The sequence below is a fragment of the Camelus bactrianus genome, chromosome 7 (genome assembly GCF_048773025.1).
Source record: "Camelus bactrianus isolate YW-2024 breed Bactrian camel chromosome 7, ASM4877302v1, whole genome shotgun sequence".
Taxonomy (NCBI): domain Eukaryota; kingdom Metazoa; phylum Chordata; class Mammalia; order Artiodactyla; family Camelidae; genus Camelus; species Camelus bactrianus.
The window spans coordinates 52,848,068-52,869,007 of record NC_133545.1 but is presented as its reverse complement, the minus strand read 5'-3'; the positions used below and the strand labels follow the sequence as shown (position 1 = coordinate 52,869,007).

Sequence of the window (20,940 nt, the reverse complement as noted above, 5' to 3'; positions counted from 1 at the left end):
GCAATTTTAATCTATTTGATGTATATTTTACGTGGACATGAATGGCATATAAATTTATTTTCATCCAAATGAGTAACCAATTCTTTCACCTAATTTATTGTGCATTTCATTCTTAGCCAATGATGTGAAGTTTCAACATTTTACAAATACGAATTCTCTGAATATCTTTGTAATTTTTTTGGTTTAATTTTATATTATGTTCTATTTTGGTGCTAACACATTTTAGTTACAGCAATTTTATAGTATTTTGTACATAGCAAGGAAATTGATGCTTATAGGACTTTTTTTATTGAAGTATAGTCAGTTATAATGTGTCAATTTCTGGTGTACAACACAATTATAGGATATTAAGTATCTGAAAAAACTCTAAAGGCATTTTTGTCTAATTGTAAATCACCATTTATCAAAACAACTATCAGTAATCCTATTAGAATGCTCAGTAGCAATAAACTAAATTTGTAAATTAATTTGAGAGGTGACTTCATTTCTTAATATTATTAAATATTCCCATATAGGAACATGAGATGACATACACAGGCTTAAATTTATACATCTGCATTAAATGATTCAGTTTTCTCCCTATAAGCTGGGTGTCTTTCTTATTAGATGAAAATCTTGGTATTTTATAGTTTCCTGATACTGTTAACTAAATTTATATTCATACCAACATATTAACCGATAATTTCATAAAGGAAAGTTTCAGGGATTTTTTTGTATATTTATCTAGCATTTGGAAACTAAGGTTGATTCACTAGATTTATTTTTATCTGATGCATATTTAACATATATGTCATCATATCACCTTCAAATAATAATCTTGTCTGTTACTTTTCAATGTTTATATGAGATTTAATTTTTTAATTATTAAATTAGCTCATTTTTCTGTAAGTGTTAAGTGGAGTGATGACAGAAAAATCCCTGTACTCTTCCTGATTTTATTTGGAATGCCTCTAAGACCACAATTATTTTATTTATTTCCTATTTAATAATTCTTAACATTTAACTTAATGTAATATTTATTATTTAATTCTTTGTTTAATATTTTAAAATTATTTTAATAATTATTAAGTAACTATTAATTTGTAAATATGTTTTACATATATTTCAGTAGTTTTAATTATAAAAAATGGTAAACCTGGTTTTTATTTAAGTTAAATAATTATGCTATTTATTACTGACACATTTTGGCTTTGTTGAAATAAATTCAATAGGTTTTAGTCCTTGAATATAATTCCTAAATTTATTTGCTGATTTTTTTGTTTGCAACCGTTGCATTTACATTCATGTGTGTATGTTCTTTTGCGGGGTTATGTTTTATGAGGTATTGATATTGAGGTTTGCTAGCTATCTAAAACGAATAGGAAACCATTCTATATTAATCTATATTCTGGAATAACTTTTAGAATATAAGAATTATTTGTGCTGTGGAAGAACATTTAAAATGACAACCAGTTTTAATAATTCTTTTACTACATTTTTACCTTTTTCTCTTTGGGTATGTGCTTAGAAAAATGGTTCTCAAAGTATGATCCTGGACAAGTAATATTAGAACACCTGGGAGCCTGGTACAACAAATTCTCAGACCCTATTTCAGACCTATTGAAACAGAAAGCCGGGGTATGAGGACCATCAATCTGCAGTTTAACAAGCCCTTCAGGTGATTCTCATACATGCTTAAGTCTGAGAACTATTGGCTTAGATTTCCTTCCCCTTCCTCTTCAGCAAATTTCAGCTCTGTTTATTTGGTTGGAAGGGATTCAATTTCTTCCATTTTGTAAAGTTTACTGGCATAAAAGCAAATGATATACTCATAATTTTAAAAAATATTTCCCACAGTTGTGGTTCTACCTTCAAATATACTATGCTGTGTACTTATTTCCTTTCGTTAAGGAAAAAAAAAAATCTTGGACAGTGACGACAGCAAGACGTCGGAATAAGAATTTTCAACCATCATCTCCCCCTCTTCCACCACCTCCCCACAAGAACATGGGTTTTTGACACTCGGGAACGACAGTACCTTTGTTGGGAGTCAGGGAGTCCAGTGGAGAAGTTCCAGCACACCACTGGAGCAAAAAATCTGAGAACAGATCCACTGAAGAGGGTAGGAACACTTTTCCCTTTACCTCCCCAGAGTGGCACAGCTCAGTGCCAAGACCAGCCCCACTCAGCCCGAGGTCTCTCCCAGGGGGGCAAGTGGGAACGTCGTGATCGTTAAGCTTCTCAAAGCTCGCAGCACGCTGCCCAACAGGCCACTTTTTCCTTGCCTCATCAGGAAGACCGAGGGTCTCAACACAGCCGCGTGATTAGAAGACGCTGGGAGCAGCTGCGAGAGAGGAGGACTCCCAGCCAACAAGGCTTGCAACTCAACAGCGGAGCAATGGAGCCTGCAAAGCCCTGCAAGGTCTCCATCGGTAGGCCGGCCCAGGAGCTGCCAGGGAAGCCTCCATGATGTTTCCTCCCGGGCACCCGGCCCTCCAGGCGCCGCTCCCTGCGCGAGGTTCCCGCGCGCCTGACCCCGCCCCGCGGCCTGCGCCCCGTGCGTGCCCCGTGCGTGCGTCCAGCGTAGGAGGGCAAGCCTCTGCGGGCCGCCGCTGGGCATCTGCAGATCGCTGGCTCCACTCCGGCGGGGGGATTGGGGTAGGTACCCTAATTTGAGTATTTCAGGGCGCTGCCCCAAAGAAAACACGCAGGAGGCTCTCAGCACCTCCTTAGCTATGCTTTTGGGGCTGGAGAGAAAGTTTAAAAGCGTAAGAATTCCTCCCTCCACCTTTTCAAAGCCCTAACAAGAAATGGAGAGTGGGTGCGTCTATAGACAAGTTCTGAGAGAGCCTCAGAATCCCTAGCTGTGCTGACAAGAGAGTTAAGACTGGAGGAGGTGACTGCTTCTTCAAATGCAGACAATCTATGGATCCTGAAGTTGCTCTGTAACTTGGCTCCAGTTCCTCTTACCGACGGTCCTAGCGGTCCTGTCAGCAGACAGGGAACCAAAGAGGGACATGCATGTCCCTGCCTCACCCAGAAGACGCCCGCTGACATCCTACCTGTTGACCACTGAGGATACTGAAGCACATGTAACTGACTCAGTTCCAGCCCCTCTCAGCTGCTACCGTCTGGTAGTGTTTCCACATTTTGAGGTTTATGCTTGCCAAGAGTCGTTTGTGTTGTTTCCAGCACTGTTTATGCCAATTTTAATTTTTATTATAATCATGTAATTTAATTACATATTATATAAATGGAAAATATGATTACAAAAAAGCATTTTATATGAAAACAAAGATGATTTGGGAAAAGTTAATGAAAGTGTAATTCTGAAATTGCTATAGAATTATATGTAAGAGAGATCGTTACAAAAGGGTTTTTAAATTATTGTAAAAATCTAGAAGGATTTATAGTCATATTGCTTCACAAGTATCTTTTGAGGTTTTATTCCACTTAAAAGAAACTAAAAATGGAAATCACAGATGGTTTATTATGGAATGTGATTTATACGAGCAAACTTTGTAGAACCCAAGTCAATGACCCACATTCAAAGAAATGACATTAGCTGGGCTTATAAGGGAAGATAGGTCAATTCAGTTATGCTTATAGGTTTTAGGTTAAAGTGAAATAATCAGACTTCATGTGTATCATTTTTATGACACTTGTTTTATCTTTCAATTAATATCTAACTCACCTCTGGTAATAGACCTGCTGTACATAAGTTGGACTACTTCATTTTCCTGATTATATTCATTGAATCATTCAATGCCTCTGAAAAGGCAAACAGCAAATGGTGGCTTCCAAAAGTTTTCACGACAGGGCAGCAGCCACCTCTGCCACTACCTTTTTTACCATTCATGCTCACCTCTGTTTATGTTCCAGGCATACTGACCTTCTGGGTCTTTGACGACACTAAGCCTTTTCTCTCCTCAAGTTCTTCACATACAGTCATACCTGCTTGGTGTGCTCTTTCCCTGTCTTTAGTGTCCAGCTCACTTACCTGTATTCATTAGATCTTCCTTTAAATGTATCTTCTTTATATAGGCCTTCCCTGATTATGAGATCTAAAGTTGTTGTCTCTTATTCTAGTTCATGGTATCTTTTGTTTTCTTTCACAGTATATACATGATTTTCCAAAAAACTTGTATGTACATTTCTTTTTTTAATGCTGCTTCTACCATTAAACTCCAAGTTCTAATAATATGGTGATCTGTCTCTTTAATTCATTCCTATAACTCCAGGACGCAACCTGAGGTACTTATTAGCCTTTTTGTTTATTAAGCAAATAAGTGAGGAACCAACTATGAGGATAAAATTAACGGCATATTTGAATTTGATGGCGATGCAGTGGGTGAACAATTTTCTGTGATTTTTGAGGGATTATCTATAGTTATCTTAAAGTGCAAAATCAGAATGAAGGGTAGCACATAACATTTTTTATTATTAATTTCTGTAATCCATATTTCTCACATCCAGCTGTTCCATCTCTCATAACGATTCTCTCTCACCTCACTATAATACAAGTTTAATAATACACAGACTTCTTCTGTCTTGCTCACTGCCAATCCGCAAACAGAATCTGGCACATGAGAGGCCCTAAATAAATATGCTTTTATTGAAGGATCACCACTGTCAATGAATACCTATTTTCAGAGGTAATTATGATTTCAGGATTACTTATTTCTAATTGTTCTGGCTGAAATCGAAAGGTATTACAAAGAAAGAATTAACAGAAACTGTCTAGGTATTTGCCAATTTCCCTTTTCTTCCTTGGCAGTCAAAATTCCTTTCCCAGCTTCCTTACTATTAGCTGCAACAAGTTGATTAAGATGGCCAATGTGTTACATGTTAAACACTTTCCAGGCCTGGCCCATTAAAAAAACAAACAAACAAACAAAACACTCCAATACTTCACTCTCTTTCATCACCCAGCTGTTGAATAAAGTCGACTCTGGGTATCCAGAGGAGAATGGAGCCACAAGATGGAAGAAGCCTGAGTCAATGACTGACCAAGAGGAGCAGAGCCTCTCCCCAAATGTCAGCCATGCTGTCCTAACATGTGAGAGAAGAACTAATTTTTAGATGTTGTCAGACCACTAATATTTTGAAGTTGTGCCAATAATCAACCCACTCTGACTAATACAAGAGTTATATCATAATGCATATGAAAATTATATTTATCCATATATTTCTGACCCTCACAGGATTGCCCTTCAGTATATGAAGGGCAATCATTGAAATAATGAAAACTACACTAATAGTAGAGTCAAGCTTTGAGACCTCCTTGTAACTACAGGCAGTAGGGTTCCCAGAGATAATTTAAAATACAAATTATTTGCCATATTAAGCGTTCTAATGCTGGTGATAGCAAAAATGTTGAAATGTCCCCCTTAATTTTTAATGTCCAATTCCACTACTTCTTATATATTCAGGAATAGCTTGATAAAGGTGATTCATTTCATTTTGTTGATTTCCAGATCCACTCATTAGGGCAAAGGAATACAAGTTGCTAAGTAGAAAGCAGCCTAACTGAGTCACAGCCAAAGCTTGAACTCTCTGTAAGGTCTGCTGCCGGGATTGTGCCCGAGTGCTGAGCCTTTGTGTTGCTGGGGCAGAGGCAAAGATTTCAGGGAGGGATGCTCTCCCTCTCTTCACACTTCTACTTCTCATGTCATCCTCAGTGAAAAAGGCTCCACGTCCAATGGAGCAGGACCCTTCTAAAGAAATCTCAGTTAAAATCTACTTTGTTTAATTCTGTTCTACATCAAAATCATAAAGGAATGCTATTACATATTCTTTTCTTAGGTCCTGAGCCTTGCATTTCAAATTTAGTACTTTAATACATCTAGCATCTGATGTAAGGCAGAGTTCTAAGAAAACTTTCTCCCCCAGGAAGCTGGTTTTTGAATACATCAACTAAGCACCATCATTTCTCCACTGAGATTTTGGGTCACATCTATACTGAGTTTCAGTATGTGTCTCTCTACTTCTCCACTGATTCTTTCATCTATTCATTCATTGTATCATTTTATTATAATGATCCAATTCATTTGTAGCGTCTCTGATTTGGTAAAACAGTTCTCCATTGCTTTTTATAAAATTAACTTAGCTACTTTGTTATATATATTTTGGGGAAAAAAGTTTTTCAAATTTGTCATAAAATCTAGATTAAATCTAGTGTAAATTAATTTGCATATTATATTAAGCTACCCCATCTAAGAATAGAAATGTCTCTATTTTGATCTTTCACATCTTTGTAGAGTTTCAATATTTTCTATATATAGGTCTCATATATTATTTATTAATTTCTAGATACTTCCAATTTTTGATTGCTGTTTTTGTAAATTTACTGATATTGCTGATAGAATATTATTAAATATTTAAGTTGATTTTATATTTGACAACTAATACACTTTTAGTTGGGTTATTACTTTTTGATCCTATGGGGTTTTTTTGGGTTTTTTTTTCACTCTATATTGTTTATTTTCAAATCTCTTTATAATACCTGTATAAAATCAATTCTGCAATAGACTTGATTATTTTCAATAGTCCAGCTTTTTTAAAATTTCATTAATATACTCTAAAAATCTAACATGCTTTTTTGATCTTGTTATTCTTTGCTGTATTTCCTGTCTTATTTCTATTATAGCTTTCCTTCTAATTCCTTTATGTCTTAGCCATTTCTCCTTTGCCAGCATCTTAAGTTTTGTAATTAATATTTCTATTTCTTCATATCAGGGTTTCTCAGCCTCAGCTCCATTGACATTTTGAGCTGTTTAATTCTTTCTTGTGGGTTTGGGGGGTTGTTCTAGGACCTGGAAGTGTTTAGCAGCACCCCTAGCCTCTACCCACTAGCTGCCTACAATCTTCGGTCAGCCATGGCAGTCACAACTGTGTCCAAACATTGCCAAATGTCTCCTGTGATGGACAGGAAATAACTTCAGTTGAGGACCACTGGAAATTGATCAAAGCCATATAATAAACTGAGAAGTATTTATTCGATAAAACCCACTGAACCTAAAATAAGAACGCTGGTAAGCTATGATGTTTCAGCCTCGGGCGGCTACCTTACCCTCCAACGCCATCAGCACTACAGTTCTCCCAGGGTGCGGCAAGTTATGAAAGTAAGCCACCTTACTGTCAGGGGAGCTAACGCGATTTGCTAGGAAAACTCCAAGGACCAGAGAGGTATCTGAAATAACAGTAATCTCTGGCAAATGAGTAAGAAAAGTCAGTGTAGCAGCTCGCTTGATTTGTGAAACTGATTAAGGCAAGAAACTAACAGCCAACTCCCCAGATATTAAATGGGAGATCCATAAGCCATAATAGGCCTTGATTAGCTGCCACATATTCCTGGCTGTCTGAAAGGCTACATGCATGTGCAAGGCTGCATGTATGTTCAGAAAAGACCCAAGAGGGCTCTAGTGAGCTACACATCCTTGGCTAAGTGGGAGGCCTTGTACATGAGCAGAAGAGACAAGAGGGCCAGCAGGATTAAAAGCTGAATCAGATTAATAATTGCCTTCACTTTGTATGTGTTCCCCAATGAACACAAAGATCCAGCGGCAAAAGGATGAGGACTTACTATCTCAAGTCATTTAAGCACAAACTTTGGTCAAGCCTGTTGACACAGAAGTAACTCCTAGAGGCCAGGATAAATATAAAAGCAGGAATAAAAAACAAAAACAAAAACCCTGAGGCATCAGCATTAATCCACACAATTAGTGCAAAGAAATCCCTAAACAAACGCCAGAACTGCAACCCCCATGGGAGAATCCAAATCCAGATTTGTTACAATGTATTACATAATATCTCCAGTTTCCAACAAAAAAATCAACAGACATAAAGAGGAATAGGAAAGCATGATGCATACTTTGGAAAAAACAATGTCTCTAATGGATTATAGATGCTGGACTTCAAAATAGCTATTATAAATATACCAAAAGTACTGACGTAAACTATGCTTAAAGAATAAAGGCAAGCATAACAACAATGACTATTCAAATAGAAAATACCAATTAAAGACCTAGAAACAGAAAAAGACAACCAAATAGAAATTCTGGACTTAAAAGTACAGTAACCAAAATAAAAAAAAAAAAAAATCACTAAAGGGACCCAGGAGAGTGGCATTAATCATGATATCCAAAGACAGGAAGCAATCCAAATGTACATCAACTCGTGAATAAACAGTCTGTGATATATCCATATAGTGGGATACTACTTAGCAATAAAAGACATCCAGCATTTATGCAGTTAATATAGGAGAACCTCAAAACATTATGTGAGGTGAAAGAAGCCAGATGCAAAAACTACATATTATTTCTTTCATATGAACTATCCATAAAAGGCAAATTTTAGAGGTAGAAAGATCAGTTGTTGCTTGGAGCTCGGAGAAGGACCCAGAATTGACTACAAGTGGGCATGACTGTTCTTGTCTTGGTGATGAAAAGGCTCTAAAGTTGGATAGATTTATTAAAATCATTAAAAGGTTTACTTAAAATGAGTGACTTATGTTATGTGTTAAGTTATTTGCCAATAAAACTGTTAAACTATTGTTACTCATATTCATATCAAGTATAAATAGGATTTTTATGGATCAAACGCATTACATTTTTCTTACAAATAGTAATAATCATTATCATAGTGTTAGCAGTAATTGTATATTTAGCCTTCATTATATATCATTATATAAGGCTTTTTAAATGTATAATCACATTATTTATGAGACAGAAAATAATAACCATCATGATACAAGTCATGGACACTAAGAAGAAAAAATTGCTAAATGACTCTTACCCAGGTAGCTTGAATCCTACTTTCATAGACTCAACCAAAGCTTTTTATAGTTTGTTAGTTGTGTGTGTGTGTGTGTGTGTGTGTGTGTGTGTATGAGCGTAAGAGAGAAATGATAATGACATAAGTTAATATTGGGCGAATATGTTCAATGGAATGTAATGCTGTAGATAATATATTTTAAGACTTCATAATTACTGGGTAATACATATACATGTATATAAAATCACTGTTAAAATTATTAATACCTTAGGGATTAAAATTTCAATAACTTTTAATTGCCAAATGATATTTTAATTTCGTTCTCAGATTTTAAGAAATTAAGTGAAAAGTTATCCTTTTGACTTATTAACCACTTGAGAATTGTAGCAGCATTTTTCTTAGACTTCAGACCTAACCATAAATTTAAAAATAATGTCTATGTGTAAAAACCTAATAGGTTATGATAGTATAATATAGATCTCAAAATAAGATAAAATTTGATGTACTGTTTTCACATTTTTACTAATACGGAAATGTAGCTTATAGCTACCTTATAAACCATTCTAAGCTTCACTTTAGTAACATAAATGGTCAAGCCAATTACAAAAAATATAGTTTCTTTCCTATGTTTAACATAAGAAAAAGAATTGCTGATCCTCTGACTTGAAATAAATTCATAAGCTTTATTATTTCCCATTAGAAGAGGTATTTTGCTAACACAAAGATAAAATAAATTATTTATAATCTGTAAATCTTTATAGTTTAAGAGTTTACATCAGTGATTATCCAGGACTGATAAAAAAGAACAGTTAGTGGAAAATCTTACCACGCCAATGGAAAAGTAATTATTGATGATACTGTAAGGCACTGGGTCTCCCTTCTCATCTTTGTCATTAGGTATGACTTCAAACTTCCACCTGTCCAACATGATTTCTGTGCTGTTTTCAATGTCTTTTAAGATTTTCATCAGATTCTCACCTTCATAACCTAACGGGGAAAAACAAGTATCTTGAGAAAATATATAACTAAATAACAAAAGCTGTATTTATATATGTTTAAGTATATGAATGCATATCATTCTAAACCAAAATAAATCATTTTTACAGCAAATTCTGACACGTTTAAAAATTAACCATAATCTTATTATACTCATGCCAATTTATTTTTTTAGCTTTAATTTCCAACTCATATTTCTCTCCTGTGGTGCAAATTCTCAATATAGCCACCTGCCTGATGAACCTCTCCACTGCACACCCCTTACAGAACTTTTTAAATCAATGGTCTCAAAATGGAATTCATGACCCGCATCAGTGTCATCCTCCTGTGAACTCTCCCTCTGAAAGACAACACCCTCCACCCTGAAGCTGAAGGAAACCCTGGATGCCATGTTCGTCTCGTCCCTTGATTCCACGCCCTCTGCAGGTTTTATATTTGATAACACTTCTTTCCAGAAGCCAACCTCCCCAAATAATGGCTTCTACACAAACCTACAGAACAGAGTTCTCAAAACTAGCCTTGCCTCAGAACGAGTACACTGCACTGGAGTTATCTGCACCTTTCTCCCTACAAGCTCCCTTTACCAAGGCTGCCCTACAGTAAAGGCTCAACAAACACATTTTTCAAAATAAATCTACTATAGATAGCCCCCATGCCCGAAAGAAAGTTAGCACTTAATACTATATTTTCTCTTAAATCTATCTATAGATATCTAACATTATAGTTAACTAAGACCATAGCCTGATCCTGTCTGTGTTACTTAAGTGTTTGCTTTTAACCTTTTAAATAGTTTCCTCCTCTGTAAAACTTTAGGTTTGTTCTAAGAATTAAATGAGGACAAAAATGAGAAGATGCATAAAAAGTCTTAGTACATGAGACATAAGGCTGGAAAGTTGTCAACAATGTAACACTGATGATAAGCACCGAATTTGATATATGATACTAAGTTAAATATCTCTCTAACTCTATATGTATGAAATGATATTTTGAGTTAGAACAATGTTTTTCTAGATTTTTTTCCTGTGCCCACCTTCAGTCTATATTTTAATAATTTGTTCATCGAACAAGTAAATGCCAGAGGCTATGAGTCCTCATTAGAGGTGCTAGCACACATAACATTGGGAAACCTAATTGGATTAAAAGAAAAAAGAATAGACACTGTAATGTGCCAACATTTTCTAAAGATGAATAAATTACATTTATGGTGTATTTGTTGAATTAACTGTTAGACGGTTGAGAAAGCCAGAAACTAGAAATATCTGTCTTACAGCCTACCATTACTTCTTACCTCACACAGGTCTAAAAACTAATTATGCACTATTTAATATACAACAGTAAAGAGTACAACAAACAATGATTACATGGATATAAACATTAAAAGTATTTAATATTATTTCTATAGAAGTCACATCATATTTTATAGCATAATTCAAAAATTATGAACATATATAAGATGCATATAATTATACTCAGTGATTAAGCGTTGAATTGTTTAAACTACAAGACTATAATAATTAAGTATACTTATTTTTCAGATCTTTCTTAGTTGTTCTACCCTCACTCTCAATGTTTATTTTTTCTTAATTTTTAATTTCTTTTAAAGCCTGTCAAATAAATCTTATATATCCATGTTTCCCTAATGAATTGAATAAAAAATAGTTAAATATTTCCACCTATTTTGCAAAGTCTACTCCTGTTTGAAAATAAGTATAATGGTCTTCAGGTATAAAAAAATTTACATATATTAAACTAATACTATATAATATGGAATGGAAATGTTGTATAATATATAATATAATATACACATGCTCAGCAGAAATACGAGTAAATGATAATGCTTTAAGACAGACATGGAGCTTGTCCTCAGCTATGTCTGTGGTTAATAGCAGCATGGTTCAACAAAACACTGGAAAAATGTAGGAATGACAACTGACCAAGATAGAACATAATAGAAATGAATTTAGTGAAAATTAATTAGCACAGCTAGCTTAAGGAGGGTCAGTCAACTTCAACTCGTTACCATTTGGGTATGTTCTCCAAGTTTTTATGGCCAAATATGAAAAAGCTTAGTATCAATCAGCCTACTAGCCAAGTAAAAATGGAAAGAGAGAGGCAATAAATCTATTTAGAGAATCATATCTGCAGGCCAGAAGTAATTCACAGAGGTGAACAATTCCAAATTGTAGTCCCCATTTAACAAATATCTGCGCTTTATTCGTTTCTATTTCTCTATACTCAAGCTTGTTAAATAGTAATTCATAACTAGAAATAGGATTCCTGAACTCAGAAGACCATATTTTTTAAAAGACAAATTAAACTTACTAAATATGCAAACAAAAATTTCCAGAAAAGGATAATATTTTGCTTCCATTTTTTTGCTTTAAAGTCTATAATCACTCTAGGCTAAGAAACAAAATGAAAACATAAATAGTATTTATCTTTAATTTAATGATACACTGTTATAATGGCTGAATCTATCTAAAGTCATAGAAACTTTTACACATCAAATCATGCAAAGGAAAACAACGAAATATATTTGTAAGAGTGGGCTCCATCTAAAACTCTGTCCCTTACGCCCTCACTGTTCACAAAACAGCATTTTTTTGCAATAATCTTCAGACTTTTATTAGACTATTGCCAGAAAAATTTTATAAGAATGTAAATTGTTTTTATTCAAATACCCTAGGTTATACTACATTTGTACAGTGTTAAATTTTCAAAATATGGAGATACACTCACAAAAAATAAGCCAAGTCAATATATTCCAGTGACATTAAGTGAACTAAATGATTATCAGTTGAATAAAGTACTTCCTTTCCCAATGTTAAGCATAATGATAAATCGTAGCATTACAGAAGACTCAGCACAGACACTGGGCAAACAAGTTGATAGTCGCGTATGAGAAACTACATGGCAGGAACTATTATTTTCTTCAAATTCTGACGAGGATTGAAGGACACAGTTGTTTAAGCAACTGGCTCAAGATTACATGCCTGACAATAAATAATCCCACCCCAGAGCATGTTTCTTTATTAGTAAACTCTAGCAAACGGTACGTCCATTATCCTAATTGCTCACCTTGGGCATCTTGCAGCCTCCCTTGGTACCTCACTTTCCCAAAGCCCCTCTCCAGTCCCCTGGCCAGGTCTCTCAGTCCCTCCCTGAAAAATGTCACTCCAGTTTGTCCACTTGTCTCATTTGCATCACCAACCCCGTGACCCAGTCCCTTTATTCTCTAATTACAACTATGAGTTCTTGTTTTAAAAACTATGATTCTCCACTTTTCCACATTTTCATAACAGTTCTTTAAACCCAAAGTTAATCTGTTTTTTAAAACATCAATGTCAGTGTCACTCTGCTTTTGAACTCAAGAGTTGCACTCTCTGTTTCAAAGTCAATCATGGAAAATTTTACCATGACAACCAAGACCCTGCCTTATCTGGCTCCTGATTCTTTCTTCAATGTCTTATCAGTCACCTCCCTCACTCCAAACCTATCCACCACCCCATGACCTCTTCTAAAGTCACATCAGCCTTCCTTCAGTCCTTACAGAGAGCAATTTCTCCTTCATAATTTACATTCAGCTTAAATGTTACTTCCTCAGAGAGGCCCTCTTAACAATCTAGCTGAATAGTTGCTCTCTGTTTTTTCTCTAAAAATACAGTCTGTTTGAGCCTTTCATAGCCTTGTTCTAATTTTGTAATTATATATTTCATTGTTCACTGATTTATTGTCTGTGTACTCAATGAAAATGTAATCTCCAAAAGGGAGGAGCCCTCTGTTTATTTTCTCACTCTGTATCTAGCATCTTGAACACTGTCAAAACATGCCAGACACTCACAAAGAGTTCATCATCAATGTACACTTGACATACTACAATCCATGTGTCTTTGGCCACAGATAATAATATCTTCTGAATTGTTTTATAAGGAAATAATTACGAGATATCCAAAACGGAAATCCATATCAATTTTGAGATTTAAGCCATTTGCTTATTTGGAACTGAAATAAAATAACTTTTTTAAATTTATTTTTTACTATTATTTGGGAAGTGGAGGGGAGGTAATTAGATTTATTTTTTAATGGAGGTACTGGGGATTGAACCCAGGACCTTGTGCATGCTAAGCACAGTGCTCTACCACTGAGCTATATCCTCCCCTCCCAAACTAAAATTACTAATTTTCAAATATTGAAAATATTTTGCAGAGGAATATACAAGAAGCCACATGCATGATTTCCTTTATTTCAATCAATGTGTGTATATATATATATATATATATAAACACTGGCAAATATGGGCATCTCATAAGCAATGTTTCATTCTATCTTTAGCTAACTTTAGATTCTATACAATTTAACTCAATATTTTATAATTTTCTTTTACTAAGTCATATCCTTAATGAAAATTACAAATATATCAGATACCATGTTTTTAACTGGGACTCAAATTCTGTCATATATACATATGCATATATACATCTTAGAGTCACAAGTTGCCCAGTACTCATGGAAGAATTGTTCTCAAATTTTGTTGTAAATCATAGTTACCCATGGAGTTTATTTAAAAAGAAAATCATCTGACCAGGTCCCACCCCCAGAGGATTTCCATTCAGCATATATGAGGTGAGGTCAGGCCACTATATTTTTAACAAGCTCCCCAAGGATTTCTGATTCACATTGTCTTAGTAGACACTTTTCAAACTTCTCTAAGTGAGTTTAGATGCTAAAAATATTTAGGATTCAATTCTTCCTTCTTTGAGCAAAATATGGTTCTTGGTTATCTTCAGGTAAGTAGAGCTTATTAATGACATTTCAAATTATTTTCAGAGCTCTTCCTGAAGAATTTTCCCCTAACTCACCGTTATGTCTACACTGTTCCATTTTGAGTTCCTTGATTATGTCAACTGTCTTCCTACCTCTGGGCCTTTGAACTTGATGTTCCCTTTGCCTATAACATCCATCCCCAGTTCCAGAGGGCTCTGTTATTATCCACCCATTATGGTTCTCTCTCTGTCATCTTGTCAATTCCTAATTGAGGCGGGTCGTTATGTTATCAGCTTACTTGTCAGAAAGAAGTCTCACCATTTACACATGACTTTGTATTTCACTAGAATTTAAGGCCCCTTTGAAAACAGACCTTGTTTTCTATTCTTAACCTTGTATCCCAAATATAGAACATGCCACCTGGTGTACAGTGGGTCTCAGAAAATCTTACATCTTATATTCATTCCTGGACAAATCATTCATTAGTTTTTCATTTTTTTCCCCTTTTATTTGTGATTTTTCCACATAACTCAGAGATTAAAAATCTGAACATTAATTGAGAGTTAATCCATGCTTATCTCATGTCTTAAGTTGGAAACCCAAAAACCAGAGAGGTATGGAAGCTTGCTTGCCCCGTCAAGAGTATAATTAGCACTCACAGTCTAAGGCTTGGCTCACTATTTCTCTTTCTAGCTCAGATTATTGTTCAAAATTATATCCTATATATTTGACAACAATTACATTTGCTAAAATCACATGCAAGCTGTCATACAGTGAAGAAATGCTGGATTTAGTTTTTTGGGGGAAGGTGTGTTCTGCATCATTTTTCTGTGTCTTAAGATTTTTGTTGTTGTTTTAGCTATTTTATTTTACCTCCTCCCCATCGCAGGCATCTTGCTAGATCATTGCCGGTCCCAAGAGGCAGAATAGCCACTGGAGGATGCTTGACTACGTTAGCCTTTTCTGTAGAATTGAAAAGTTAAAATAAACTTTTGATCACAGATAGAACAACAATAACAAAAAAAGGCAGCTTGGCAAGAAATGAAGGCATTCCAATAGGTACTTATAAACAAAAAGTTATATTTTATAGATATATACAATTATAAATTATGATTAGTTTGGGTATCTTTCTAACAATTTATAAAACAAATAAATGCCCTAAGTCACAAAGTGACAGGAATTTTCAAGACTTATACATGAGGAAAGCATTTTAAATACATTAACACAGTTAAAAACTATGGGGAGCTTGATTAAATTGCACTGAAGTTCTCAATGGTGCAGGAATATGCAACATAGGAATACACACACAGGGACGTCACCAGAGTGCAGGAGTAGGTTCCTACATGCAGTCCTTTTGCAGTATCAACTCGAGGTGTATTCTACTTCAAGGGATAGAATATTTTGAAAACAGTCAAATTCTAAAAGCTAGTGAAGTACTAATCTTGGTTGTGTTGTTCCCACTCATGGTGCTGCCAGAGTCAACAACATACAGGCTGGATAACTCTGATGGCACAAGGTTTTGACTGAGATTCATCTTTACATAATGTAGCTTTTGGGTTCAGTAAAGCTATCTGTCACTGAAATTCCACCTGCTTTTGTTTAAATCATAATATGCCTTGAATGAATCTCACAAACCTATATTACTTTTTATTTATTTTTTCTGCCTTCTCAGCCCCTCAAAATAAGTAGATGTCTTTGTATAAGAATGGGGAGGGAATACACTACTTAGAGATGTGCCACGTATTATTGTATTGTATTAGCCAAGGTCTAGACTTTGGGAGTGATGCAAACCAACAGTATTCTACTTTCTTCACTATAATTCTCTCAAGTCCTCAGCTACTATTCAAAGCAACTCTTTAATTTTTTGCAATTCTTGAATTCTGGTTTTCTCCTTATATATAGTATATTAATACTACTAATATTGTTCATGGAAGTCCAAAGAATACAATTTTCCCTGTTTTTTTTTTAATGTTAATAGATTAAAGTCATTAGATGCTTAACCAACAGTGTGCTGACAAATGTTTTCATTTTTAATTTAACATTTTTGAGGGTACGAAAGGGTAGAATATTCTCAACTGCACTAACTAAATAAAAGTTTGCTTCAATATATATAGATAGCAAAACCTCTTTTGAATCAATTCTTTCCTTTTTGTAAAAGGGCCTGTTTTTAAAAAAGAATTGATGAATGCACATTTGGAAATACCTGAGGGTTTACTAAATTCCATGAGAAATGAATGAGAAAAGAAGGATTTCTAGATAATTTTAAATTATTTTGTCAGTTAAAAATCTGAAATATAGAAGATTAAACTAAGCCAGTAAACAGTGTGCAACCTGCCAGACATCTAATTATACCACTGTAGTGTCCAAAGATATGGATGCATTAAATAAATAGAACACACAGAATTTAAGGTTGCCCCTCTCACCCAACCAAATTAAATATGTCTTCATTACCTATGCAGTCCAAAATCCACCCGACAGTTCCATCTCCACCGCAGGCTAACACTCTGAAATCAGGAACATCACGGAAAAAGTTTAACCTGAAAGATAAGCATGTTACAGCGCATGATTGATATTTCAAAAGTAGGACATTTTTAGTTTTGTACATTTAGCATTTCATCTAGGGAAAATTTTTTATTTTCTTGAAAAATATTAAATTCTTACCTAGAATAAAATCCTAAGATAAAGGTACTAATACGTGTATAAATTTAAACATTGTCAATGTATTCTAGATTCTATAATAAATATATATTTCTTCTCTTATCAATTCTAAAGTTAAAAAATAAGACTAATACACTTTAATAATTTTGCTAAGATATTTCCCAAGTGTGATCTGTATACAGTTCACATAATCCAGAGTGACATATATAACGCTGTTCCATTTAATAATTTTTATTAATCAAAAATTCTTTTTTGAATAATTATTTAAATGTAACTATAAGGTTGGTAAATATATCTTTAAGAGTTTTCTGCCTTTTCCATTACTGGGAAAAATTGATCAGGCTGCACTTGGGGTTCTAGCCAACTGTTTTCAGTGTTTCCTTCTGACTTTGAATCTGCAAATAGAAGCCAAGCTTCCCCTTGCTTTTGACCTGGAGGGCAGCGTGTGCCACCCCGAACACTCAAGACTAATTGCTGGGTCAGCTGTGATAAACGCCCACCGCTTCTGCTGCGACTGCATGCAGCGTGCTTGTTAACAGAACCCACCTTGGGGAGGACTACAAAGGCAGGCAAGATGGCCAGCTATACAATCATAAATGCCTATTTTCTTGCAAAAAAAAGAGTTGAAACAGGACAGAAATATTTGGAATGTGTCTCTTCACTTTTTTTGCCCCAGAGAAAATGATAATAATATAATATAGTCGGCCCTCCATATCTGCAGGGCCCAGTTCTCTGGATTAAACCAACCAGGGAACAAAAATATTAAAATTAAAAAAAAAAAAGTCCAGAAAGTGTCAAAAGGCAAAAGTTGAATTTGGAGTGGCAACTATTTACAGAGCATTTATATTGCATTACGTATTACAAGTAAGCTAAAGATGATTTAAAGTATACCAAACACTATGCCATTTTATGTAAGGGACTTAGAGCATCTGAAAATGTTTATTTTTGTGATTGTCCTGGAGCCAATCCTCTGCAGATATCAAAGGACAACTGTATCCGGTCATCAAGAAAGTTTTCTATACGTTTATATATATAAATGTACGTGTAAACTGGATCACATACATATTTTAAACATAAATGGGGTGAGCTATACATCCTTTTAATTTATTGAAGTGCATTATTTTGACTTAAAAGTGTCAGGGATCTTTCCATGTCAGTGGATATATCTGGATTTATAATTAGTGACTGTGTTCATAGGGTGTATATTCTACAATTAAATAAGTCATTCCATGTACTTTAAAACTAGTGTTTCATTATCACAAAAAAATATTGCAGTTAACAGTACTTGAAGTGCATTTATGTGAACACGCGCATTATGTCTGAAGGCTAATCTTCCAGAAGGGAAATGTCCCACTACATCACGTTATCCTCTGAAGGGCTCCCACTGTACAAGATGTGAGTGTACATTTCCCCGAAACTCCAAAACACTACACACAAACCACTTTATGATATTTCTTCAAAAATAGCATGGCGCCATTACTGTGAGATTACACTCCTCTGTATACTAGTGGGTTGAGCATATTTTTGTAAGTTTACAGAACATGTGGGACCTCTTTTGTGAACTGCAGCTTCAAGCCTTGTACCTCTTTTCCATGAAGTGTCTTGTATTTTACTATTATCTTATAAACTCTTTACATATTATGAGTGTTATTTTCATTTAAATTAGCATCATTAGAAAAAAACAATTTGTTAATATAATACAAACAGTGCATAAATGTAATAGTAATGTACAAAAATCAACTAAAACCCCACCCCTTGATAATACGAGCCACAAATATTTGGAGCATGAAATTTTCATGTATTTCCTCATATACTGTACTGTGGTTGTTTAACATTTGTTAGACATATTGCAATATTTTCTTCCAGACTACAGGTTAGTCTGCTTATATTATATATAATAAACACTTATGTATCAACTGCCCACCCCAGAGGGTAGAACTTTTCTAGTAACTCACGTGTAACTCAGTTTTCTTTCACTAAAGCATCTCCTTCCTCATTGACAAAGGTGAGCATTATTCTAAATTTCAGGTTATCATATGCATGCCATATGATATTTTGCTTTTTCTTCTTAGCATTGTGACTAAGACTCCTCCATGTAATCACTGAATTTCCATCCATGTACAGTTGAAGTTATTTTTATTTCTATTGTATATACTACCATTCATGTGAATGTACCCTTTTAAATCCACGTCAATGGACATTTAGATTGATTAGTTTTATGCTCTTATAAAAAATGCATTACTGGACACACTTTCCAGTGCTCATGGACAATGACTACTTTTGGAGCAGTGCGTACTTATATGCAATTTTACAAGATAATGCCGATCTGTTTCCTAGAGAAGTTATACCAAGGCGTTTACCCACTGGGAAGGCAGAAAACACTGTGCTCAGCCCCTCCTAACACACTTCTTAATTTCTAATGTCACACTTCTGAATTTTATGTATTTCCACATTTGTGAAATGTCTTTTCATAACTTTTGTTTCTTTTCTCTACTTTTCTTGTTGATTTGTAAAAATTCTTGACATGTTCTTGATTTTAACTCGTTTTGGTTTGTTTGGTTTTTGTAAGTACCTTCTACAGGTGGAAAAGTTTTTTTTTTTTTAATTTTACTTTCCTTAATGTGTATTTTAATTAAGAAGATTTTAGTTTTAATGGATACAAATTTATCAATTTTTTGATAAATGGATACCACTTTACATCTATTTTTTAAAGAAATATTTATTTCCTCAGAGGTCAGAAAAGAAATCATATATACTCTCTTAAAATTTCAGTTTTACTTTTTTACATAGAAATTTTATGTGGTGATGCAAGATATAATGGTGTTAGGTATTATATCGATGATTGAGTGGAATATATAGTACTTATAAAATATTCACTGTATTCTCTTGTGGCGGTGTCAAGAAGGGATCCCTTTCTTTCCTTTCTTCGCTGTCTTCCTTCCGCCCTCTGCCCTCCCTTTCTCTTTCTCCATTCCTCCTTTTCTTCCTTCCTTCCTTCTTTTCAGCTGTTGTGTACCAATTTTTCTCTTCATTTTGAAATCCATCTTTTCATGTATTGGATAATTCAACTTTCTATCATGCAAATTCTCCATAAAACAAATTTCCATATATGGGTATTTTTCTTTTTGACCTCTATTTTATTCATGAACTTGTCCATCTCTGCATGAGTATCCCACTCATACCATGACTATAGCTGCATAGTTGTCCACACCTCATTGGGCATGAAAAATCTTAGCTACCATTTCTTCTTTGCTTTTTTATATACGTTTTAAAGTTAATTTCTCATAGTCCATGAAAGTAAAAATAAAAACAAAAAAAATCACAATTTAAAAAAAATTAGTTATACAGATCAATTTTAGGAGAAATAACATCTATATGATGTTACTGATTTCCTCATCCATGAATATATGATTTTTAAATTTACTTAGATATCCTTTAATATCAATAAATTTAAAAATTTTTCTGACGTAGGTCTTACATAAACTTTGTTAAATTTATCCTTGGTTGTTTTATAGTTTTTGCTGGTATATTAAATTTTTTAATTATTTATTAAAATTAATGTTTTCACTGCAGACATATATATATATATATATATATTTTTTTTTTTTTTTTTTTTACTTTTATGTATTGGTCTTATAAACAGCCAGTTTACTCTTGTTTCTTCTATTGCCTGTATTTTGTTTGTAGATTCATTTGCATTTCTATGTAAACAATTGTACCATATGCTTTAACAATGGTACTATTAGTGTTATTCAATCCCTAGAAGTG

At 34.3% G+C, this 20,940-nt stretch overlaps 1 protein-coding gene across 3 annotated transcripts in view; it reads right to left on the bottom strand.

Moving 5' to 3' along the window:
• Nucleotides 1–20,940, bottom strand: part of DGKB (diacylglycerol kinase beta) — a 587,707-nt gene that overhangs the window by 316,738 nt on the left and 250,029 nt on the right. For all 3 annotated transcript variants that reach the window (XM_074367408.1, XM_074367407.1, XM_074367409.1), the window contains 3 exons: nucleotides 16,966–17,051; nucleotides 15,388–15,477; nucleotides 9,581–9,741 (listed from right to left, as the gene is read on the bottom strand). In XM_074367408.1, the coding sequence (XP_074223509.1) occupies nucleotides 9,581–9,741; nucleotides 15,388–15,477; nucleotides 16,966–17,051 (337 nt within the window). The remainder of the gene's footprint in view (nucleotides 1–9,580; nucleotides 9,742–15,387; nucleotides 15,478–16,965; nucleotides 17,052–20,940) is intronic.